Source organism: Oncorhynchus clarkii, chromosome 30, assembly GCF_045791955.1.
Source record: "Oncorhynchus clarkii lewisi isolate Uvic-CL-2024 chromosome 30, UVic_Ocla_1.0, whole genome shotgun sequence".
NCBI classification, from domain to species: domain Eukaryota; kingdom Metazoa; phylum Chordata; class Actinopteri; order Salmoniformes; family Salmonidae; genus Oncorhynchus; species Oncorhynchus clarkii.
The window spans coordinates 47,176,824-47,194,923 of record NC_092176.1 but is presented as its reverse complement, the minus strand read 5'-3'; the positions used below and the strand labels follow the sequence as shown (position 1 = coordinate 47,194,923).

The 18,100-nt window shown below is 48.8% G+C and overlaps 1 protein-coding gene across 1 annotated transcript in view; it reads right to left on the bottom strand.

Moving 5' to 3' along the window:
* Positions 1–18,100, bottom strand: part of LOC139389411 (death-associated protein kinase 1) — a 173,986-nt gene that overhangs the window by 62,112 nt on the left and 93,774 nt on the right. Inside the window, exons 12-16 of the mRNA XM_071136154.1 lie at positions 17,881–17,973; positions 15,863–15,982; positions 15,415–15,513; positions 11,838–11,936; positions 5,996–6,094 (exon numbers count right to left, since the gene is read on the bottom strand). Of these exons, the coding sequence (XP_070992255.1) occupies positions 5,996–6,094; positions 11,838–11,936; positions 15,415–15,513; positions 15,863–15,982; positions 17,881–17,973 (510 nt within the window). The remainder of the gene's footprint in view (positions 1–5,995; positions 6,095–11,837; positions 11,937–15,414; positions 15,514–15,862; positions 15,983–17,880; positions 17,974–18,100) is intronic.

Below are 18,100 nucleotides of genomic sequence, written 5' to 3'. Positions count from 1 at the left end.
CCTGATCTAACGGTTGGTACAGAACAACGCTGCTGTCCTTCCTGATCTAACGGTTGGTACAGAACAACGCTGCTGTCCTTCCTGATCTAACGGTTGGTACAGAACATCGCTGCTGTCCCTGCTGATCTAACGGTTGGTACAGAACAACGCTGCTGTCCCTGATCTAACGGTTGGTACAGAACAACGCTGCTGTCCCTCCTGATCTAACGGTTGGTACAGAACAACGCTGCTGTCCCTCCTGATCTAACGGTTGGTACAGAACAACGCTGCTATCCCTCCTGATCTAACGGTTGGTACAGAACAATGCTGCTGTCCCTCCTGATCTAACGGTTGGTACAGAACAATGCTGCTGTCCCTCCTGATCTAACGGTTGGAACAGAACAATGCTGCTGTCCCTCCTGATCTAACGGTTGGTACAGAACAATGCTGCTGTCCCTCCTGATCTAACGGTTGGTACAGAACGCTGCTGTCCCTCCTGATCTAACGGTTGGTACAGAACAACGCTGCTGTCCCTGATCTAACGGTTGGTACAGAACAACGCTGCTGTCCCTCCTGATCTAACGGTTGGTACAGAACAACGCTACTGTCCCTCCTGATATAACGGTTGGTACAGAACAACGCTGTTGTCCCTCCTGATCTAACGGTTGGTACAGAACAACGCTGCTGTCCCTCCTGATCTAACGGTTGGTACAGAACAACGCTGCTGTCCCTCCTGATCTAACGGTTGGTACAGAACAACGCTGCTGTCCCTGATCTAACGGTTGGTACAGAACAACGCTGCTGTCCCTCCTGATCTAACGGTTGGTACAGAACAACGCTGCTGTCCCTCCTGATCTAACGGTTGGTACAGAACAACGCTGCTGTCACTCCTGATCTAACGGTTGGTACAGAACAACGCTGCTGTCCCTCCTGATCTAACGGTTGGTACAGAACAACGCTGCTGTCCCTCCTGATCTAACGGTTGGTACAGAACAACGCTGCTGTCCCTCCTGATCTAACGGTTGGTACAGAACAACGCTACTGTCCCTCCTGATCTAACGGTTGGTACAGAACAACGCTGCTGTCCCTGATCTAACGGTTGGTACAGAACAACGGTGCTGTCCCTCCTGATCTAACGGTTGGTACAGAACAACGCTACTGTCCCTCCTGATCTAACGGTTGGTACAGAACAACGCTGCTGTCCCTCCTGATCTAACGGTTGGTACAGAACAACGCTGCTGTCCCTCCTGATCTAACGGTTGGTACAGAACAACGCTGCTGTCCCTCCTGATCTAACGGTGGGTAAAGAACAACGCTGCTGTCCCTGATCTAACGGTTGGTACAGAACAACGCTGCTATCCCTGATCTAACGGTTGGTACAGAACAACGCTGCTGTCCCTGATCTAACGGTTGGTACAGAACAACGCTGCTGTCCTTCCTGATCTAACGGTTGGTACAGAACAACGCTGCTGTCCCTGCTGATCTAACGGTTGGTACAGAACAACGCTGCTGTCCCTCCTGATCTAACGGTTGGTACAGAACAACGCTGCTGTCCCTCCTGATCTAACGGTTGGTACAGAACAACGCTGCTGTCCCTCCTGATCTAACGGTTGGTACAGAACAACGCTGCTGTCCCTCCTGATCTAACGGTTGGTACAGAACAATGCTGCTGTCCCTCCTGATCTAACGGTTGGAACAGAACAATGATGCTGTCCCTCCTGATCTAACGATTGGTACAGAACAATGCTGCTGTCCCTCCTGATCTAACGGTTGGTACAGAACAACGCTGCTGTCCCTGATCTAACGGTTGGTACAGAACAACGCTGCTGTCCCTCCTGATCTAACATTTGGTACAGAACAACGCTGCTGTCCCTCCTGATCTAACGGTTGGTACAGAACAACGCTACTGTCCCTCCTGATCTAACGGTTGGAACAGAACAATGCTGCTGTCCCTCCTGATCTAACGGTTGGTACAGAACAATGCTGCTGTCCCTCCTGATCTAACGGTTGGTACAGAACGCTGCTGTCCCTCCTGATCTAACGGTTGGTACAGAACAACGCTGCTGTCCCTCCTGATCTAACGGTTGGTACAGAACAACGCTGCTGTCCCTCCTGATCTAACGGTTGGTACAGAACAACGCTGCTGTCCCTCCTGATCTAACAGTTGGTACAGAACAACGCTGCTGTCCCTCCTGATCTAACGGTTGGTACAGAACAATGCTTCTGTCCCTCCTGATCTAACGGTTGGTACAGAACAACGCCGCTGTCCCTGATCTAACGATTGGTACAGAACAACGCTGCTGTCCCTCCTGATCTAACGGTTGGTACAGAACAATGCTGCTGTCCCTCCTGTCCCGAAGCCACTCCTGTGTTGTCTTTGCTGTGTGCTTAGGGTTGTTGTCCTGTTGGAAGGTGAACCTTCAACCCAGTCTGAGGTCCTGAGCACTCTGGAGCAAGTTTTCATCAAGGATCTCTCTGTACTTTGCTCCGTTCAGCTTTCCCCGCGATCCTGACTAGTCTCCCAGTCCCTGCTGCTGAAAAACATCCCCACGACTGATGCTGCCACCACCATGCTTCACCATAGGGATTGCGCCAGGTTTCCTCCAAACGTGACACTTGACATTCAGGCCAAAGAGTTCAATCTTGGTTTCATCAGACCAGAGAATCTTGTTTCTCATGGTCTGAGAGTCCTTTAGGTGCCTTTTGGCAAACTCAAAGCAGTGCCTTTTACTGAGGAGTGGCTTCCGTCTGGCCGCTCTACCATAAAGGTCTGATTGGTGAAGTGTTGCAGAGATGGTTGTCCTTCTGGAAGGTTCTCCCATTTCCACAGAGGAACTCTGGAGCTGTCAGAGTGACCATCAGGTTATTGGTCACCTCCCTGACCAAGGCCCTTCTCCCCGATTGTTTGGCAGAGTGGCCAGCTCTAGTAAGAGTCTTGGTGGTTCCAAACTTCTTCCATTTAAGAATGATGGAGGTCACAGTGTTCTTGGGGACCTTCAATGCTGCAGAAATGTTTTGGTACCCTTCCCCAGATTTGTGCCTCCACACAATCCTGTCTTGGAGCTCTAAGGACAATTCCTTGGTTTTTGCTCTGACATGCACTGTCAACTATGGGACCTTATATAGACAGGTGTGTGCCTCTCCAAATCATGTCCAATCAATTGAATTTACAACAGGTGGACTCCAATCAAGTTGGAGAAACATCTCAAGGATGATCAATGGAAACAGGATGCACCTGAGCTCAATTTCGAGTTTCATAGCAAAGGGTCTGAATACTTATGTAAAAACCTGTTTTTGATTTGTCATTATGGGGTATTGTGTATAGACTGATAAGGATTTTAAATTTTTTATTTGATACATTTTAGAATAAGGCTGTAATGTAACAAAATGTGGAAAAAGTCAAGGGGTCTGAATACTTTCCGAATGCACTGTACCTCATCAGTTTAACACGTGACATACCTCATCAGGTTAACGCGTGACATACCTCATCAGGTTAACGCGTGACAAACCTCATCAGGTTGACGCGTGACAAACCTCATCAGGTTGACGCGTGACAAACCTCATCAGGTTGACGCGTGACATACCTCATCAGGTTGACGTGTGACATACCTCATCAGGTGAACACGTGACATACCTCATCAGGTGAACACGTGACATACCTCATCCGGTTGACACGTGACATACCTCATCCGGTTGACACGTGACATACCTCATCAGGTTGACACGTGACATACCTCATCAGGTTGACAAGTGACATACCTCATCAGGTTGACACATGACATACCTCATCAGGTTGACACATACCTCATCAGGTTAACACGTGACATAACTCATCAGGTTGACACGTACCTCATCAGGTTGACACATACCTCATCAGGTTGACACATACCTCATCAGGTTAACACGTGACATACCTCATCAGGTTAACGCGTGACATACCTCATCAGGTTAACGCGTGACATACCTCATCAGGTTGACGCATGACAAACCTCATCAGGTTGACGCGTGACAAACCTCATCAGGTTGACGCGTGACATACCTCATCAGGTTGACGCGTGACATACCTGATCAGGTTGACACGTGACATACCTCATCAGGTTGACACGTGACATACCTCATCAGGTTGACACGTGACACACCTCCTCAGGTTGACACGTGACACACCTCAGGTTGACACGTGACATACCTCATCAGGTTGACACGTGACATACCTCATCAGGTTGACACGTGACATACCTCATCAGGTTGACACATGACATACCTCATCAGGTTGACACATACCTCATCAGGTTGACACATACCTCATCAGGTTGACACATACCTCATCAGGTTAACACGTGACATACCTGATCAGGTTAACACGTGACATACCTGATCAGGTTGACACGTGACATACCTCATCAGGTTGACACGTGACACACCTCCTCAGGTTGACACGTGACACACCTCATCAGGTTGACACGTGACACACCTCAGGTTGACACGTGACATTCCTCATCAGGTTGACACGTGATATACCTCATCAGGTTGACACGTGACATACCTCATCAGGTTGACACATGACATACCTCAACAGGTTGACACATACCTCATCAGGTTGACACATACCTCATCAGGTTGACACATACCTCATCAGGTTGACACATACCTCATCAGGTTGACACATACCTCATCAGGTTGACACATACCTCATCAGGTTAACACGTGACATACCTCATCAGGTGAACACGTGACATACCTCATCAGGTGAACACGTGACATACCTCATCAGGTTAACGCGTGACATACCTCATCAGGTTAACGCGTGACATACCTCATCAGGTTAACGCGTGACATACCTCATCAGGTTAACGCGTGACATACCTCATCAGGTTAACGCGTGACATACCTCATCAGGTTAACGCGTGACAAACCTCATCAGGTTGACGCGTGACAAACCTCATCAGGTTGACGCGTGACAAACCTCATCAGGTTGACGCGTGACAAACCTCATCAGGTTGACGCGTGACAAACCTCATCAGGTTGACGCGTGACATACCTCATCAGGTTGACGTGTGACATACCTCATCAGGTTGACGCGTGACATACATCATCAGGTTGACGCGTGACATACCTCATCGGGTTGACGCGTGACATACCTCATCAGGTTGACACGTGACATACCTTATCAGGTGAACACGTGACATACCTCATTAGGTGAACACGTGACATACCTCATCCGGTTGACACGTGACATACCTCATCCGGTTGACACGTGACATACCTCATCCGGTTGACACGTGACATACCTCATCCGGTTGACACGTGACATACCTCATCCGGTTGACACGTGACATACCTCATCCGGTTGACACGTGACATACCTCATCCGGTTGACACGTGACATACCTCATCCGGTTGACACGTGACATACCTCATCAGGTTGACACGTGACATACCTCATCAGGTTGACACGTGACATACCTCATCAGGTTAACACGTGACATACCTCATCAGGTTGACACGTGACATACCTCATCAGGTTGACACGTGACATACCTCATCAGGTTGACACGTGACATACCTCATCAGGTTAACACGTGACATACCTCATCAGGTTAACACGTGACATACATTGTGCACTTGTCTCATTTACTTGCTAAAATACACTCTGAACAAAACATTAGGAACACCTACTCTTTCTATGACAGACTGACCAGGTGAATCCAGGTGAAAGATAGGATCCCTTATTGACGTGTAGATGAAGAGGAGGAGGTTAAAGAAGGATTTTTAAGCCTTGAGACAACTGAGACATGGATTTATTATGTATGAATGGACAAGAAAAACTGTCTCAGAACGGGGTATGGTAGTAGGTGCCAGGCGCACCCGGTGAGTGTCAGGAACTGCAACGCTGCTGGGTCTTTTTCACGCTCAAGGGTTTACCGTGTGAATCAAGAATGATACAGTACAGTATTCAGTACAAACTCAGAACGTACGCTCTGACTGGTCTGTGTGTGTGTGGTGCGTGTACACGTACCCTGTCTGAGAGGTCTGGGTTGGCATGGATACTACACAGGTATTGGACCACATCCACGTTGCCATAGCGAGCTGCCACATGGAGGGCTGTCTCTCCACTCTGTAACAGCAACACAGCATCAACACGGGTCGTTACTCCTCAAAAAGCACCAGATCGACCCCCACCATGTCAGATCGTTATGAAATCATTTCTGTTGTTAGAAACAGATAAGAATTCCTGCAACATTATTTCTTTTAAATATATTTAGATTTTTTAAAATTAAGCTAATGGATTGCACTCAAACTGCCCTTTTTAATTTTAGGATTCATATAATATGTAATAAATATAGTACCTAACATCCGATTTGAACCAAACTTTTTATTAACAGTGAGTTAGACATTGGAATCCAAAGGTCACACAACAGTTTCCCGTGTGCATCAAGAATGGTCCACCACATGAAGGACATCCAGAAAACTTGACAGCTGTGGGAAGAGTTGGAGTCAACATGGACCAGCATCCCTGTGGAACGCTTTGGACACCTTGTAGAGTCAACATGGACCAGCATCCATGTGGAAAGCTTTCAACACCTTGTAGAGTCAACATGGACCAGCATCCCTGTGGAACGCTTTCGACATCTTGTAGAGTCAACATGGACCAGCATCCATGTGGAACGCTTTCAACACCTTGTAGAGTCAACATGGGCCAGCATCCCTATGGAACGCTTTCTACACCTTGTAGAGACATGGACCAGCATCCCTGTGGAACGCTTTCAACACCTTGTGGAGTCAACATGGGCCAGCATCCCTGTGGAACGCTTTGGACACCTTGTAGAGTCAACATGGACCAGCATCCCTGTGGAACGCTTTGGACACCTTGTAGAGTCAACATGGACCAGCATCCCTGTGGAACGACACCTTGTAGAGTCAATATGGACCAGCATCCCTGTGGAGCGCTTTCAACACCTTGTAGAGTCAACATGGACCAGCATCCATGTGGAACGCTTTCAACACCTTGTAGAGTCAACATGGGCCAGCATCCCTATGGAACGCTTTCTACACCTTGTAGAGACAACAAGGACCAGCATCCCTGTGGAACGACACCTTGTAGAGTCAACATGGACCAGCATCCCTGTGGAGCGCTTTCAACACCTTGTAGAGACAACATGGACCAGCATCCCTGTGGAACGCTTTGGACACCTTGTGGAGTCAACATGGGCCAGCATCCCTGTGGAACGCTTTGGACACCTTGTAGAGACAACAAGGACCAGCATCCCTGTGGAACGCTTTCAACACCTTGTAGAGACAACATGGACCAGCATCCCTATGGAACGCTTTCTACACCTTGTAGAGTCAACATGGACCAGCATCCCTGTGGAACGCTTTGGACACCTTGTAGAGACAACATGGACCAGCATCCCTGTGGAACGCTTTGGACACCTTGTAGAGTCAACATGGACCAGCATCCCTGTGGAACGACACCTCGTAGAGTCAACATGGACCAGCATCCCTGTGGAACGCTTTGGACACCTTGTAGAGACAACATGGACCAGCATCCCTGTGGAACGACACCTTGTAGAGTCAACATGGACCAGCATCCCTATGGAACGCTTTCTACACCTTGTAGAGACAACATGGACCAGCATCCCTGTGGAATGCTTTCAACACCTTGTAGAGTCAACATGGGCCAGCATCCCTGTGGAACGCTTTCCACACCTTGTAGAGTCAACATGGACCAGCATCCCTGTGGAACGCTTTGGACACCTTGTAGAGTCAACATGGACCAGCATCCCTGTGGAACGCTTTCAACACCTTGTAGAGACAACATGGACCAGCATCCCTGTGGAACGCTTTCAACACCTTGTAGAGACAACATGGACCAGCATCCCTGTGGAACGACACCTTGTAGAGTCAACATGGACCAGCATCCCTGTGGAACGACACCTCGTAGAGTCAACATGGACCAGCATCCCTGTGGAACGCTTTGGACACCTTGTAGAGACAACATGGACCAGCATCCCTGTGGAACGACACCTTGTAGAGTCAACATGGACCAGCATCCCTATGGAACGCTTTCTACACCTTGTAGAGACAACATGGACCAGCATCCCTGTGGAATGCTTTCAACACCTTGTAGAGTCAACATGGGCCAGCATCCCTGTGGAACGCTTTCCACACCTTGTAGAGTCAACATGGACCAGCATCCCTGTGGAACGCTTTGGACACCTTGTAGAGTCAACATGGACCAGCATCCCTGTGGAACGCTTTCAACACCTTGTAGAGACAACATGGACCAGCATCCCTGTGGAACGCTTTCAACACCTTGTAGAGACAACATGGACCAGCATCCCTGTGGAACGACACCTTGTAGAGTCAACATGGACCAGCATCCCTGTGGAACGCTTTGGACACCTTGTAGAGTCAACATGGACCAGCATCCCTGTGGAACGCTTTCAACACCTTGTAGAGACAACATGGACCAGCATCCCTGTGGAACGACACCTTGTAGAGTCAACATGGACCAGCATCCCTGTAGAACGCTTTGGACACCTTGTAGAGACAACATGGACCAGCATCCCTGTGGAACGCTTTGGACACCTTGTAGAGACAACATGGGCCAGCATCCCTGTGGAATGCTTTGGACACCTTGTAGAGACAACATGGACCAGCATCCCTGTGGAACGCTTTCAACACCTTGTAGAGACAACATGGACCAGCATCCCTGTGGAACGCTTTCAACACCTTGTAGAGACAACATGGACCAGCATCCCTGTGGAACGACACCTACACCTTGTAGAGTCAACATGGACCAGCATCCCTGTGGAACGCTTTGGACACCTTGTAGAGACAACATGGACCAGCATCCCTGTAGAACGCTTTGGACACCTTGTAGAGACAACATGGACCAGCATCCCTGTGGAATGCTTTGGACACCTTGTAGAGACAACATGGGCCAGCATCCCTGTGGAATGCTTTGGACACCTTGTAGAGACAACATGGACCAGCATCCCTGTGGAACGCTTTCAACACCTTGTAGAGACAACATGGACCAGCATCCCTGTGGAACGCTTTGGACACCTTGTAGAGACAACATGGGCCAGCATCCCTGTGGAATGCTTTGGACACCTTGTAGAGACAACATGGACCAGCATCCCTGTGGAACGCTTTCAACACCTTGTAGAGACAACATGGACCAGCATCCCTGTGGAACGCTTTCAACACCTTGTAGAGACAACATGGACCAGCATCCCTGTGGAACGCTTTCAACACCTTGTAGAGACAACATGGACCAGCATCCCTGTGGAACGACACCTTGTAGAGTCAACATGGACCAGCATCCCTGTGGAACGCTTTGGACACCTTGTAGAGTCAACATGGACCAGCATCCCTGTGGAACGCTTTCAACACCTTGTAGAGACAACATGGACCAGCATCCCTGTGGAACGACACCTTGTAGAGTCAACATGGACCAGCATCCCTGTAGAACGCTTTGGACACCTTGTAGAGACAACATGGACCAGCATCCCTGTGGAACGCTTTGGACACCTTGTAGAGACAACATGGGCCAGCATCCCTGTGGAATGCTTTGGACACCTTGTAGAGACAACATGGACCAGCATCCCTGTGGAACGCTTTCAACACCTTGTAGAGACAACATGGACCAGCATCCCTGTGGAACGCTTTCAACACCTTGTAGAGACAACATGGACCAGCATCCCTGTGGAACGACACCTACACCTTGTAGAGTCAACATGGACCAGCATCCCTGTGGAACGCTTTGGACACCTTGTAGAGACAACATGGACCAGCATCCCTGTAGAACGCTTTGGACACCTTGTAGAGACAACATGGACCAGCATCCCTGTGGAATGCTTTGGACACCTTGTAGAGACAACATGGGCCAGCATCCCTGTGGAATGCTTTGGACACCTTGTAGAGACAACATGGACCAGCATCCCTGTGGAACGCTTTCAACACCTTGTAGAGACAACATGGACCAGCATCCCTGTGGAACGCTTTCAACACCTTGTAGAGTCAACATGGACCAGCATCCCTGTGGAACGCTTTGGACACCTTGTAGAGACAACATGGACCAGCATCCCTGTGGAACGCTTTGGACACCTTGTAGAGACAACATGGGCCAGCATCCCTGTGGAATGCTTTGGACACCTTGTAGAGACAACATGGACCAGCATCCCTGTGGAACGCTTTCAACACCTTGTAGAGACAACATGGACCAGCATCCCTGTGGAACGACACCTTGTAGAGTCAACATGGACCAGCATCCCTGTAGAACGCTTTGGACACCTTGTAGAGACAACATGGACCAGCATCCCTGTGGAACGCTTTGGACACCTTGTAGAGACAACATGGACCAGCATCCCTGTGGAACGCTTTCAACACCTTGTAGAGACAACATGGACCAGCATCCCTGTGGAACGACACCTTGTAGAGTCAACATGGACCAGCATCCCTGTAGAACGCTTTGGACACCTTGTAGAGACAACATGGACCAGCATCCCTGTGGAACGCTTTGGACACCTTGTAGAGACAACATGGACCAGCATCCCTGTGGAATGCTTTGGACACCTTGTAGAGTTCATGACCTGATGAATTGAGGCTGTTCTGGGGGGAATAGGGAGAGTAACTAAATATTAGGTAGGTGTTTCATGTTTTGGTTGTTGGGGTGGATTGTTGTGGGGGGGGGGGGGGGGGGGGGCCTGGATGACTTTTGACCACTTATTTGTATTCCTTATGTCTTACTCATTGTTAGAAAAAAGTTTGGTTCAAAACGGATGTTAGGTACTATATAAATTAAAATTGACAATTTGGGTGCATTCATTTCGCTTAATTTCTCAGAGAACAAATTATATTTCAACAAAAGAATGTTTCTGGCTCATCTGCTCTATTTCTAACTCCAGAAACCATTACATAACAATTTAAATGTTGGGTGTCATGGCACAACACACACACAAACACAGTCCTTCTGAAGTATAAACATCTAGGCACACCCACACCCACTCTGTGGTGAAACAATATTTTATTTCCATTGAAGCGTTCTGTGACGTAAAACACCAGTGTATCAGCTGATGCCATCCTGGCCAGTCGGTCGGCGTAGTGATCTAGAGAGGTGGAGAGGCACTGAGAAAGGAGGAGTGACGCATCTCCATCAGGGGGAGTGAAGCGTCTCTATCACAGTCTCCATGGCAACAGCAAATAAAGCAGATCAATCCAGGAATGATTGAACTCTGATGACTGAGCCTCCTGCCTAAAGGTAGTGTGTTAGGACTGTTGTACTATTGTATAAGCGTGTAACCGACCGTCATGGACGAAGACTGTCATGAAAATAAACATTAAAACCGAATTATTAAAAAAATATATACATTTACTGAACAAACAACTGATTGTAGACTAGATGGCCAGGCTTTCGTGTGACAAGTTGACTGGTAAACTCACAATGGCTGCCTGGTATTGTGATGCAATTACTTCCTTGGTAACGTAGAATGTTATTCAAATTATGTTAACTAATGTGGCTCATGCAATTCAAAGCATTTTTTGCAAAGTCAGATGAGTTGACAACAAATCACAGCTCATATTGATGGGCACACTTCCTGTTTTTACTATCTGCTTTGCTCCTCGCAACGGTTGCCAGTCCACACATTATGACATCACTGACTTGAATGGGAAAATCATTCTATTCATGGCCAATTTACCGTCACCCAAAACTCCATGACCGTCACAGCCGTAGTGTGTGGGGAGGAAGGGGCGTGAGCCGCTCGAGGGGACTGATGGACTGACGGTCATGGAAGTGTGAAGTGTGTTGTGATCGTGGTATTCAGGGCCTGGTGTGAGTGTGGGGGGATCACCTTATCTTGGACGTCCAGAGGGCAGGTCTTTTCATGCAGGAACCTGAGGGTCTCCACGTGTCCGTGTCTCCCTGCGTAGTAGATGGCGTTCGCTCCACTCTAAGGTTCAATGGGTACAGTCAGACACTGGGATGTGCAGCACAAATGGTTCAAATGGGCAACATGCGATTACTTAAGCTACATTAGAATGGTCTGTAGTGTGTCTGTTACTCACACCTCATCCCACCTCATCCCACCTCATCCCATCACACCTCACCCCATCCCACCCCATCATACCTCATCACACCTCATCCCACCTCATCACACCTCACCCCATCCCACCTCACCCCACCTCACCCCATCCCACCCCATCCCACCTCATCCCACCTCATCCCACCTCACCACACCTCATCACACCTCACCCCACCCCACCTCACCCCATCCCACCTCACCCCACCTCACCCCACCTCACCCCACCTCACCCCATCCCACCTCACCCCATCCCACCCCATCACACCTCATCACACCTCACCCCATCCCATCACACCTCACCCCACCTCATCCCATCACACCTCATCCCACCTCATCCCACCTCATCACACCTCATCACACCCCATCCCACCCCATCCCACCTCACCCCACCTCACCACACCTCACCACACCTCACCTTATCCCATCCAGCTAGACGGCTGGTTTAACAACGAGCCTTCAAATATTCTCCACCTCTCAAAACACTCCCTCACATTTAATCAAAGGAAGCCAAAGACAGTTTGAACTTCTATGAACATTTGACAATATCTACACTACCGTTCAAAAGTTTGGGGTCAATTAGAAATATCCTTGTTTTTTAAAGACATTTTTTTGTCCATTAAAATAGCATCAAATTGATCAGAAATACAGTGTAGACATTGTTAATGTTGTAAATGACTGTTGTAGCTGGAAACGGCAGATTTTCAATGGAATATCTACATAGACATACATAGGCCCATTATCAGCAACCATCACTCCTGTGTTCCAATGGCACATTGTGTTAGCTAATCCAAGTTTATAATTTTAAAAGGCTAATTGATCATTAGAGAACCCTTTCTTCTGAAACAGTTGGTTACTTCCTGAAACTTCCTGAAACTACTGTCTGTCCCTCCCCACCCCCCATGGAAACTATTCCATGCAAGAAATTGCTAAAAAGCTGAAAATCTCGTACAACGCCGTGTACTACCCCCTTCACAGAACAGCGCAAACTGGCCCTAACCAGAATAGAAAGAGAAGTGGGAGGCCCCGGTGCACAACTGAGGAAGAGGACAAGTACATTACAGTGTCTAGTTTGAGAAACAGACGCCTCACAAGTCCTCAACTGGCAGCATCATTAAATAGTACCCACAAAACACCAGTCTCAACGTCAACATAAAGAGGCGACTCCAGGATGCTGGCCTTCTAGGTAGAGTTCCTCTGTCCAGTCAACGTCAACAGTGTAGAGGCGACTCCGGGATTCTGGCCTTCTAGGCAGAGTTCCTCTGTCCACTCTCAACGTCAACAGTGAAGAGGCAACTCCGGGATGCTGGCCTTCTAGGCAGAGTTCCTCTGTCCAGTCTCAACCCCAACAGCGAAGAGGCAACTCCGGGATGCTGGCCTTCTAGGCAGAGTTCCTCTGTCCAATCTCAACCCCAACAGTGAAGAGGCGACTCCGGGATGCTGGCCTTCTAGGCAGAATTCCTCTGTCCAGTGTCTGTGTTCTTTTGCCCATCTTAATCTTTTATTTTTATTGGCCAGTCTGAGATATGTCTTTTTCTTTGCAACTCTGCCTAGAAGGCCAACATCCCGCAGTCGCCTCTTCACTCTTGACGTTGAGACTGGTGTTTTGCGGGTACTGTTTAATGAAGCTGCCTGTTGAGGAATTGTGGCCATGTTGAGCCTGTATTCAAACCCACAAATGATGATGCTCCAGATACTCCACTAGTCTAAAGAAGGACAGTTTTATTGCTTCTTTAATCAGGACAACAGTTTTCAGCTGTGCTAACATAATTTGTGAAAGGGTTTTCTAATGATCAATTAGCTTTTTAAAATGATACACACAACGTGCCATTGGAACACAGGAGTGATGGTTGCTGATAATGGGCCTCTGTACACCTATGTAGATATTCCATTAAAAATCCAGCCACAATAGTCATTTACATCATTAACAATGTCTACACTGTATTTCTGATCAATTTGGTGTTATTTTAATGGACAAAAAATGTGGGCATTTCTAAGTGACCCCAAACTATTGAACAGTAGTGTATACATTTTTGTATTCTTGAGTGTCATTAAAATAAAACCCAAAATAAGAAGTCGACTGGGTGTTTTTTTGTGTGTGAGTCCAGTCTGTGTGTACCTTGTCGTGGTAGTGTGTGTACCTTGTCCTGGTAGTGTGTGTACCTTGTCGTGGTAGTGTGTGTGTACCTTGTCGTGGTAGTGTGTGTGTACCTTGTCGTGGTAGTGTGTGTGTACCTTGTCGTGGTAGTGTGTGTGTACCTTGTCGTGGTAGTGTGTGTACCTTGTCGCGGTAGTGTGTGTACCTTGTCGCGGTAGTGTGTGTACCATGTCGCGGTAGTGTGTGTACCTTGTCGTGGTAGTGTGTGTACCTTGTCGTGGTAGTGTGTGTGTACCTTGTCGTGGTAGTGTGTGTGTACCTTGTCGTGGTAGTGTGTGTACCTTGTCGTGGTAGTGTGTTTGTATCTTGTTGTGGTAGTGTGTGTACCTTGTCGTGGTAGTGTGTGTACCTTGTCGTGGTAGTGTGTGTACCTTGTCGTGGTAGTGTGTGTGTATCTTGTCGTGGTAGTGTGTGTACATTGTCGCGGTAGTGTATGTGTACCTTGTCGCGGTAGTGTGTGTACCTTGTCGCGGTAGTGTGTGTACCATGTCGTGGTAGTGTGTGTACCTTGTCGTGGTAGTGTGTGTACCTTGTCGTGGTAGTGTGTGTGTACCTTGTCGTGGTAGTGTGTTTGTATCTTGTCGTGGTAGTGTGTGTACCTTGTCGTGGTAGTGTGTGTACCTTGTCGTGGTAGTGTGTGTGTATCTTGTCGTGGCAGTGTGTGTACCTTGTCGCGGTAGTGTGTGTGTACCTTGTCGTGGTAGTGTGTGTACCTTGTCGTGGTAGTGTGTGTACCTTGTCGTGGTAGTGTGTGTACCTTGTCGTGGTAGTGTGTGTAGCTTGTCGTGGTAGTGTGTGTACCTTGTCGTGGTAGTGTGTGTACCTTGTTGTGGTAGTGTGTGTGTACCTTGTCGTGGTAGTGTGTGTGTACCTTGTCGTGGTAGTGTGTGTACCTTGTCGTGGTAGTGTGTGTACCTTGTCGTGGTAGTGTGTGTACCTTGTCGCGGTAGTGTGTGTGTGCCTTGTCGCGGTAGTGTGTGTGTGCCTTGTCGTGGTAGTGTGTGTGTACCTTGTCGTGGTAGTGTGTGTGTACCTTGTCGTAGTAGTGTGTGTGTACCTTGTCGTGGTAGTGTGTGTACCTTGTCGTGGTAGTGTGTGTACCTTGTCGTGGTAGTGTGTGTACCTTGTCGTGGTAGTTTGTGTGTACCTTGTCGTGGTAGTGTGTGTACCTTGTCGTGGTAGTGTGTGTACCTTGTCGTGGGCCTGTATCTCAGCTCCTTTCCCCATCAGCACATCGATTATCTGAATGTTTCCACAGCCTGCTGCAATCAGGAGGGGGGGAGTCCCGTTCTACCCACACACACATGTTAACATGGGATCAGTGAATGTACACACATTATACTGTACACACATTATACTGTACACACACACACGGTGTTCTGAGCAGACCAGAGAAGTCAGGGTTAGTATGATAGTAGAGACTGATTCCTTAACAAGGTGTTCTGCTGAGAGCTGGAGAAAATATCAGACAGACTGTTAGCGGGATGATTAGATAGATGACTAGATAGATGAGAGGGTTAATAGGAGAATAAATGTAACAATTAAAAACATTATTACATTGGTTAACACACACACACACACACACACACACACACACACACACACACACACACCCCCAGAGACAGAGCTGTGTTCTCACCTTGTTGGGCTGGTTAAGGTCATAGCTGGTCAGTGAGGTCAGAAGGTGCTGCAGGCCAGGTACGTTGTTGTCGTTTATTGCATGGATTATAGCCTTCATCACAAAGGAGTCTTCCTCATCCTATTGACACACAACAGGGGGTTATTTAGTTTCCATCAGGTGTATGGTATCATGCCACAGGCTCAGGTAACAGGGATAATATGATCTAGTGTTATAGTAACAACAGGGGGTTATTTAGTTTCCATCAGGTGTATGGTATCATGCCACAGGCTCAGGTAACAGGGATAACATGCTCTAGTGTTATAGTAACAACAGGGGGTATTTAGTTTCCATCAGGTGTATGGTATCATGCCACAGGCTCAGGTAACAGGGATAATATGCTCTAGTGTTATAGTAACAACAGGGGGTTATTTAGTTTCCATCAGGTGTATGGTATCATGCCACAGGCTCAGGTAACAGGGATAACATGCTCTAGTGTTATAGTAACAACAGGGGGGTATTTAGTTTCCATCAGGTGTATGGTATCATGCCACAGGCTCAGGTAACAGGGATAATATGCTCTAGTGTTATAGTAACAACAGGGGGGTACTTAGTTTCCATCAGGTGTATGGTATCATGCCACAGGCTCAGGTAACAGGGATAATATGCTCTAGTGTTATAGTAACAGCTGGATGTGACCCTGAATTAAGTCCCTCAGAAAAACATGTTCTGTACTGGGGAGGGACAGACCGAGAGGGGGGTGGGGAGGGACAGACAGACAGACAGAGGAGGATGGGGAGGGACAGACCGAGAGGGGGGTGGGGAGGGACAGACAGGGAGGTTGGTGGGGAGGGACAGACAGACAGACAGACAGACAGAGAGGAGGATGGGGAGGGACAGACCGAGAGGGGGGTGGGGAGGGAAAGACAGAGGGGGGTGGGGAGGGAAAGACAGAGAGGGGGGTGGGGAAGGACAGACAGAGAGGGGGGTGGGGAGGGAAAGACATAGAGGGGGTGGGGAGGGACAGACAGAGAGGGGGGTGGGGAGGGACAGACAGAGAGGGGGTGGGGAGGGACAGACAGAGAGGGGGTGGGGAGGGACAGACAGAGAGGGGGTGGGGAGGGAAAGACATAGAGGGGGTGGGGAGGGACAGACAGAGAGGGGGGTGGGGAGGGACAGACAGAGAGGGGGTGGGGAGGGACAGACAGAGAGGGGGTGGGGAGGGACAGACAGAGAGGGGGTGGGGAGGGACAGACAGAGAGGGGGGTGGGGAGGGACAGACAGAGAGGGGGTGGGGAGGGACACACATAGAGGGGTGGGGAGGGACAGACAGAGAGGGGGGTGGGGAGGGACAGACAGAGAGGGGGGTGGGGAGGGACAGACAGAGAGGGGGGTGGGGAGAGACAGACAGAGAGGGGGTGGGGAGGGAAAGACAGAGGGGGTGGGGAGGGAAAGACAGAGAGGGGGGTAGGGAGGGAAAGACAGAGAGGGGGGTGGGGAGGGAAAGACAGAGAGGGGGGTGGGGAGGGAAAGACAGAGAGGGGGGTGGGGAGGGAAAGACAGAGGGGGGTGGGGAGGGACAGACAGAGAGGGGGTGGGGAGGGACAGACAGAGAGGGGGGTGAGGAGGGACAGACAGAGAAGGGGGTGGGGAGGGACAGACAGTAGTTTCAGGAAGTTTCAGGAAGTAACCAACTGTGTAAAGTTTAGATGGGTAAATTAATAACACTGATAACACATAAGGCAAATCACTAACCTTCAACAGGTATGTGGGTGGGGAGGGGGGTTCTCTATACTTTGACATGGTACTTCATAAGGATCTGACTAAACGTAGGGCACCACCACATAGGGAACAGGGTGGAATAGAGTTGTCTCAGATCTTACCAGTGGGTGTGATTTTTTGTAAGTATATGAATGTGTGTGTGTGTGTGTGATTTTGTGCATCTATATGAATGTGTGTGTGTGTGTGTGTGTGTGTGTGTGTGTGTGTGTGTGTGTGTGTGTGTGTGTGTGTGTGTCTAAGACAGGAGTTGTTCTTACCAGCGTGTCATCACTGCGAGCCACACTGATGTTGCTTCTAGACAGGAAGGAGCGAGAGAGACGGTTACACAACGAGATGAGGCGCACCGATTGCTGGAAGATAGGAGAGAAGAAAGAGAATATTAGGATAGAGGAGACAACGAGATGAGGCGTGTGTGAGGAATGTTAGTTTTCCCTAGCCACCGTGCTTCTACATCTGCATTGCTTGCAGTTTGGGGTT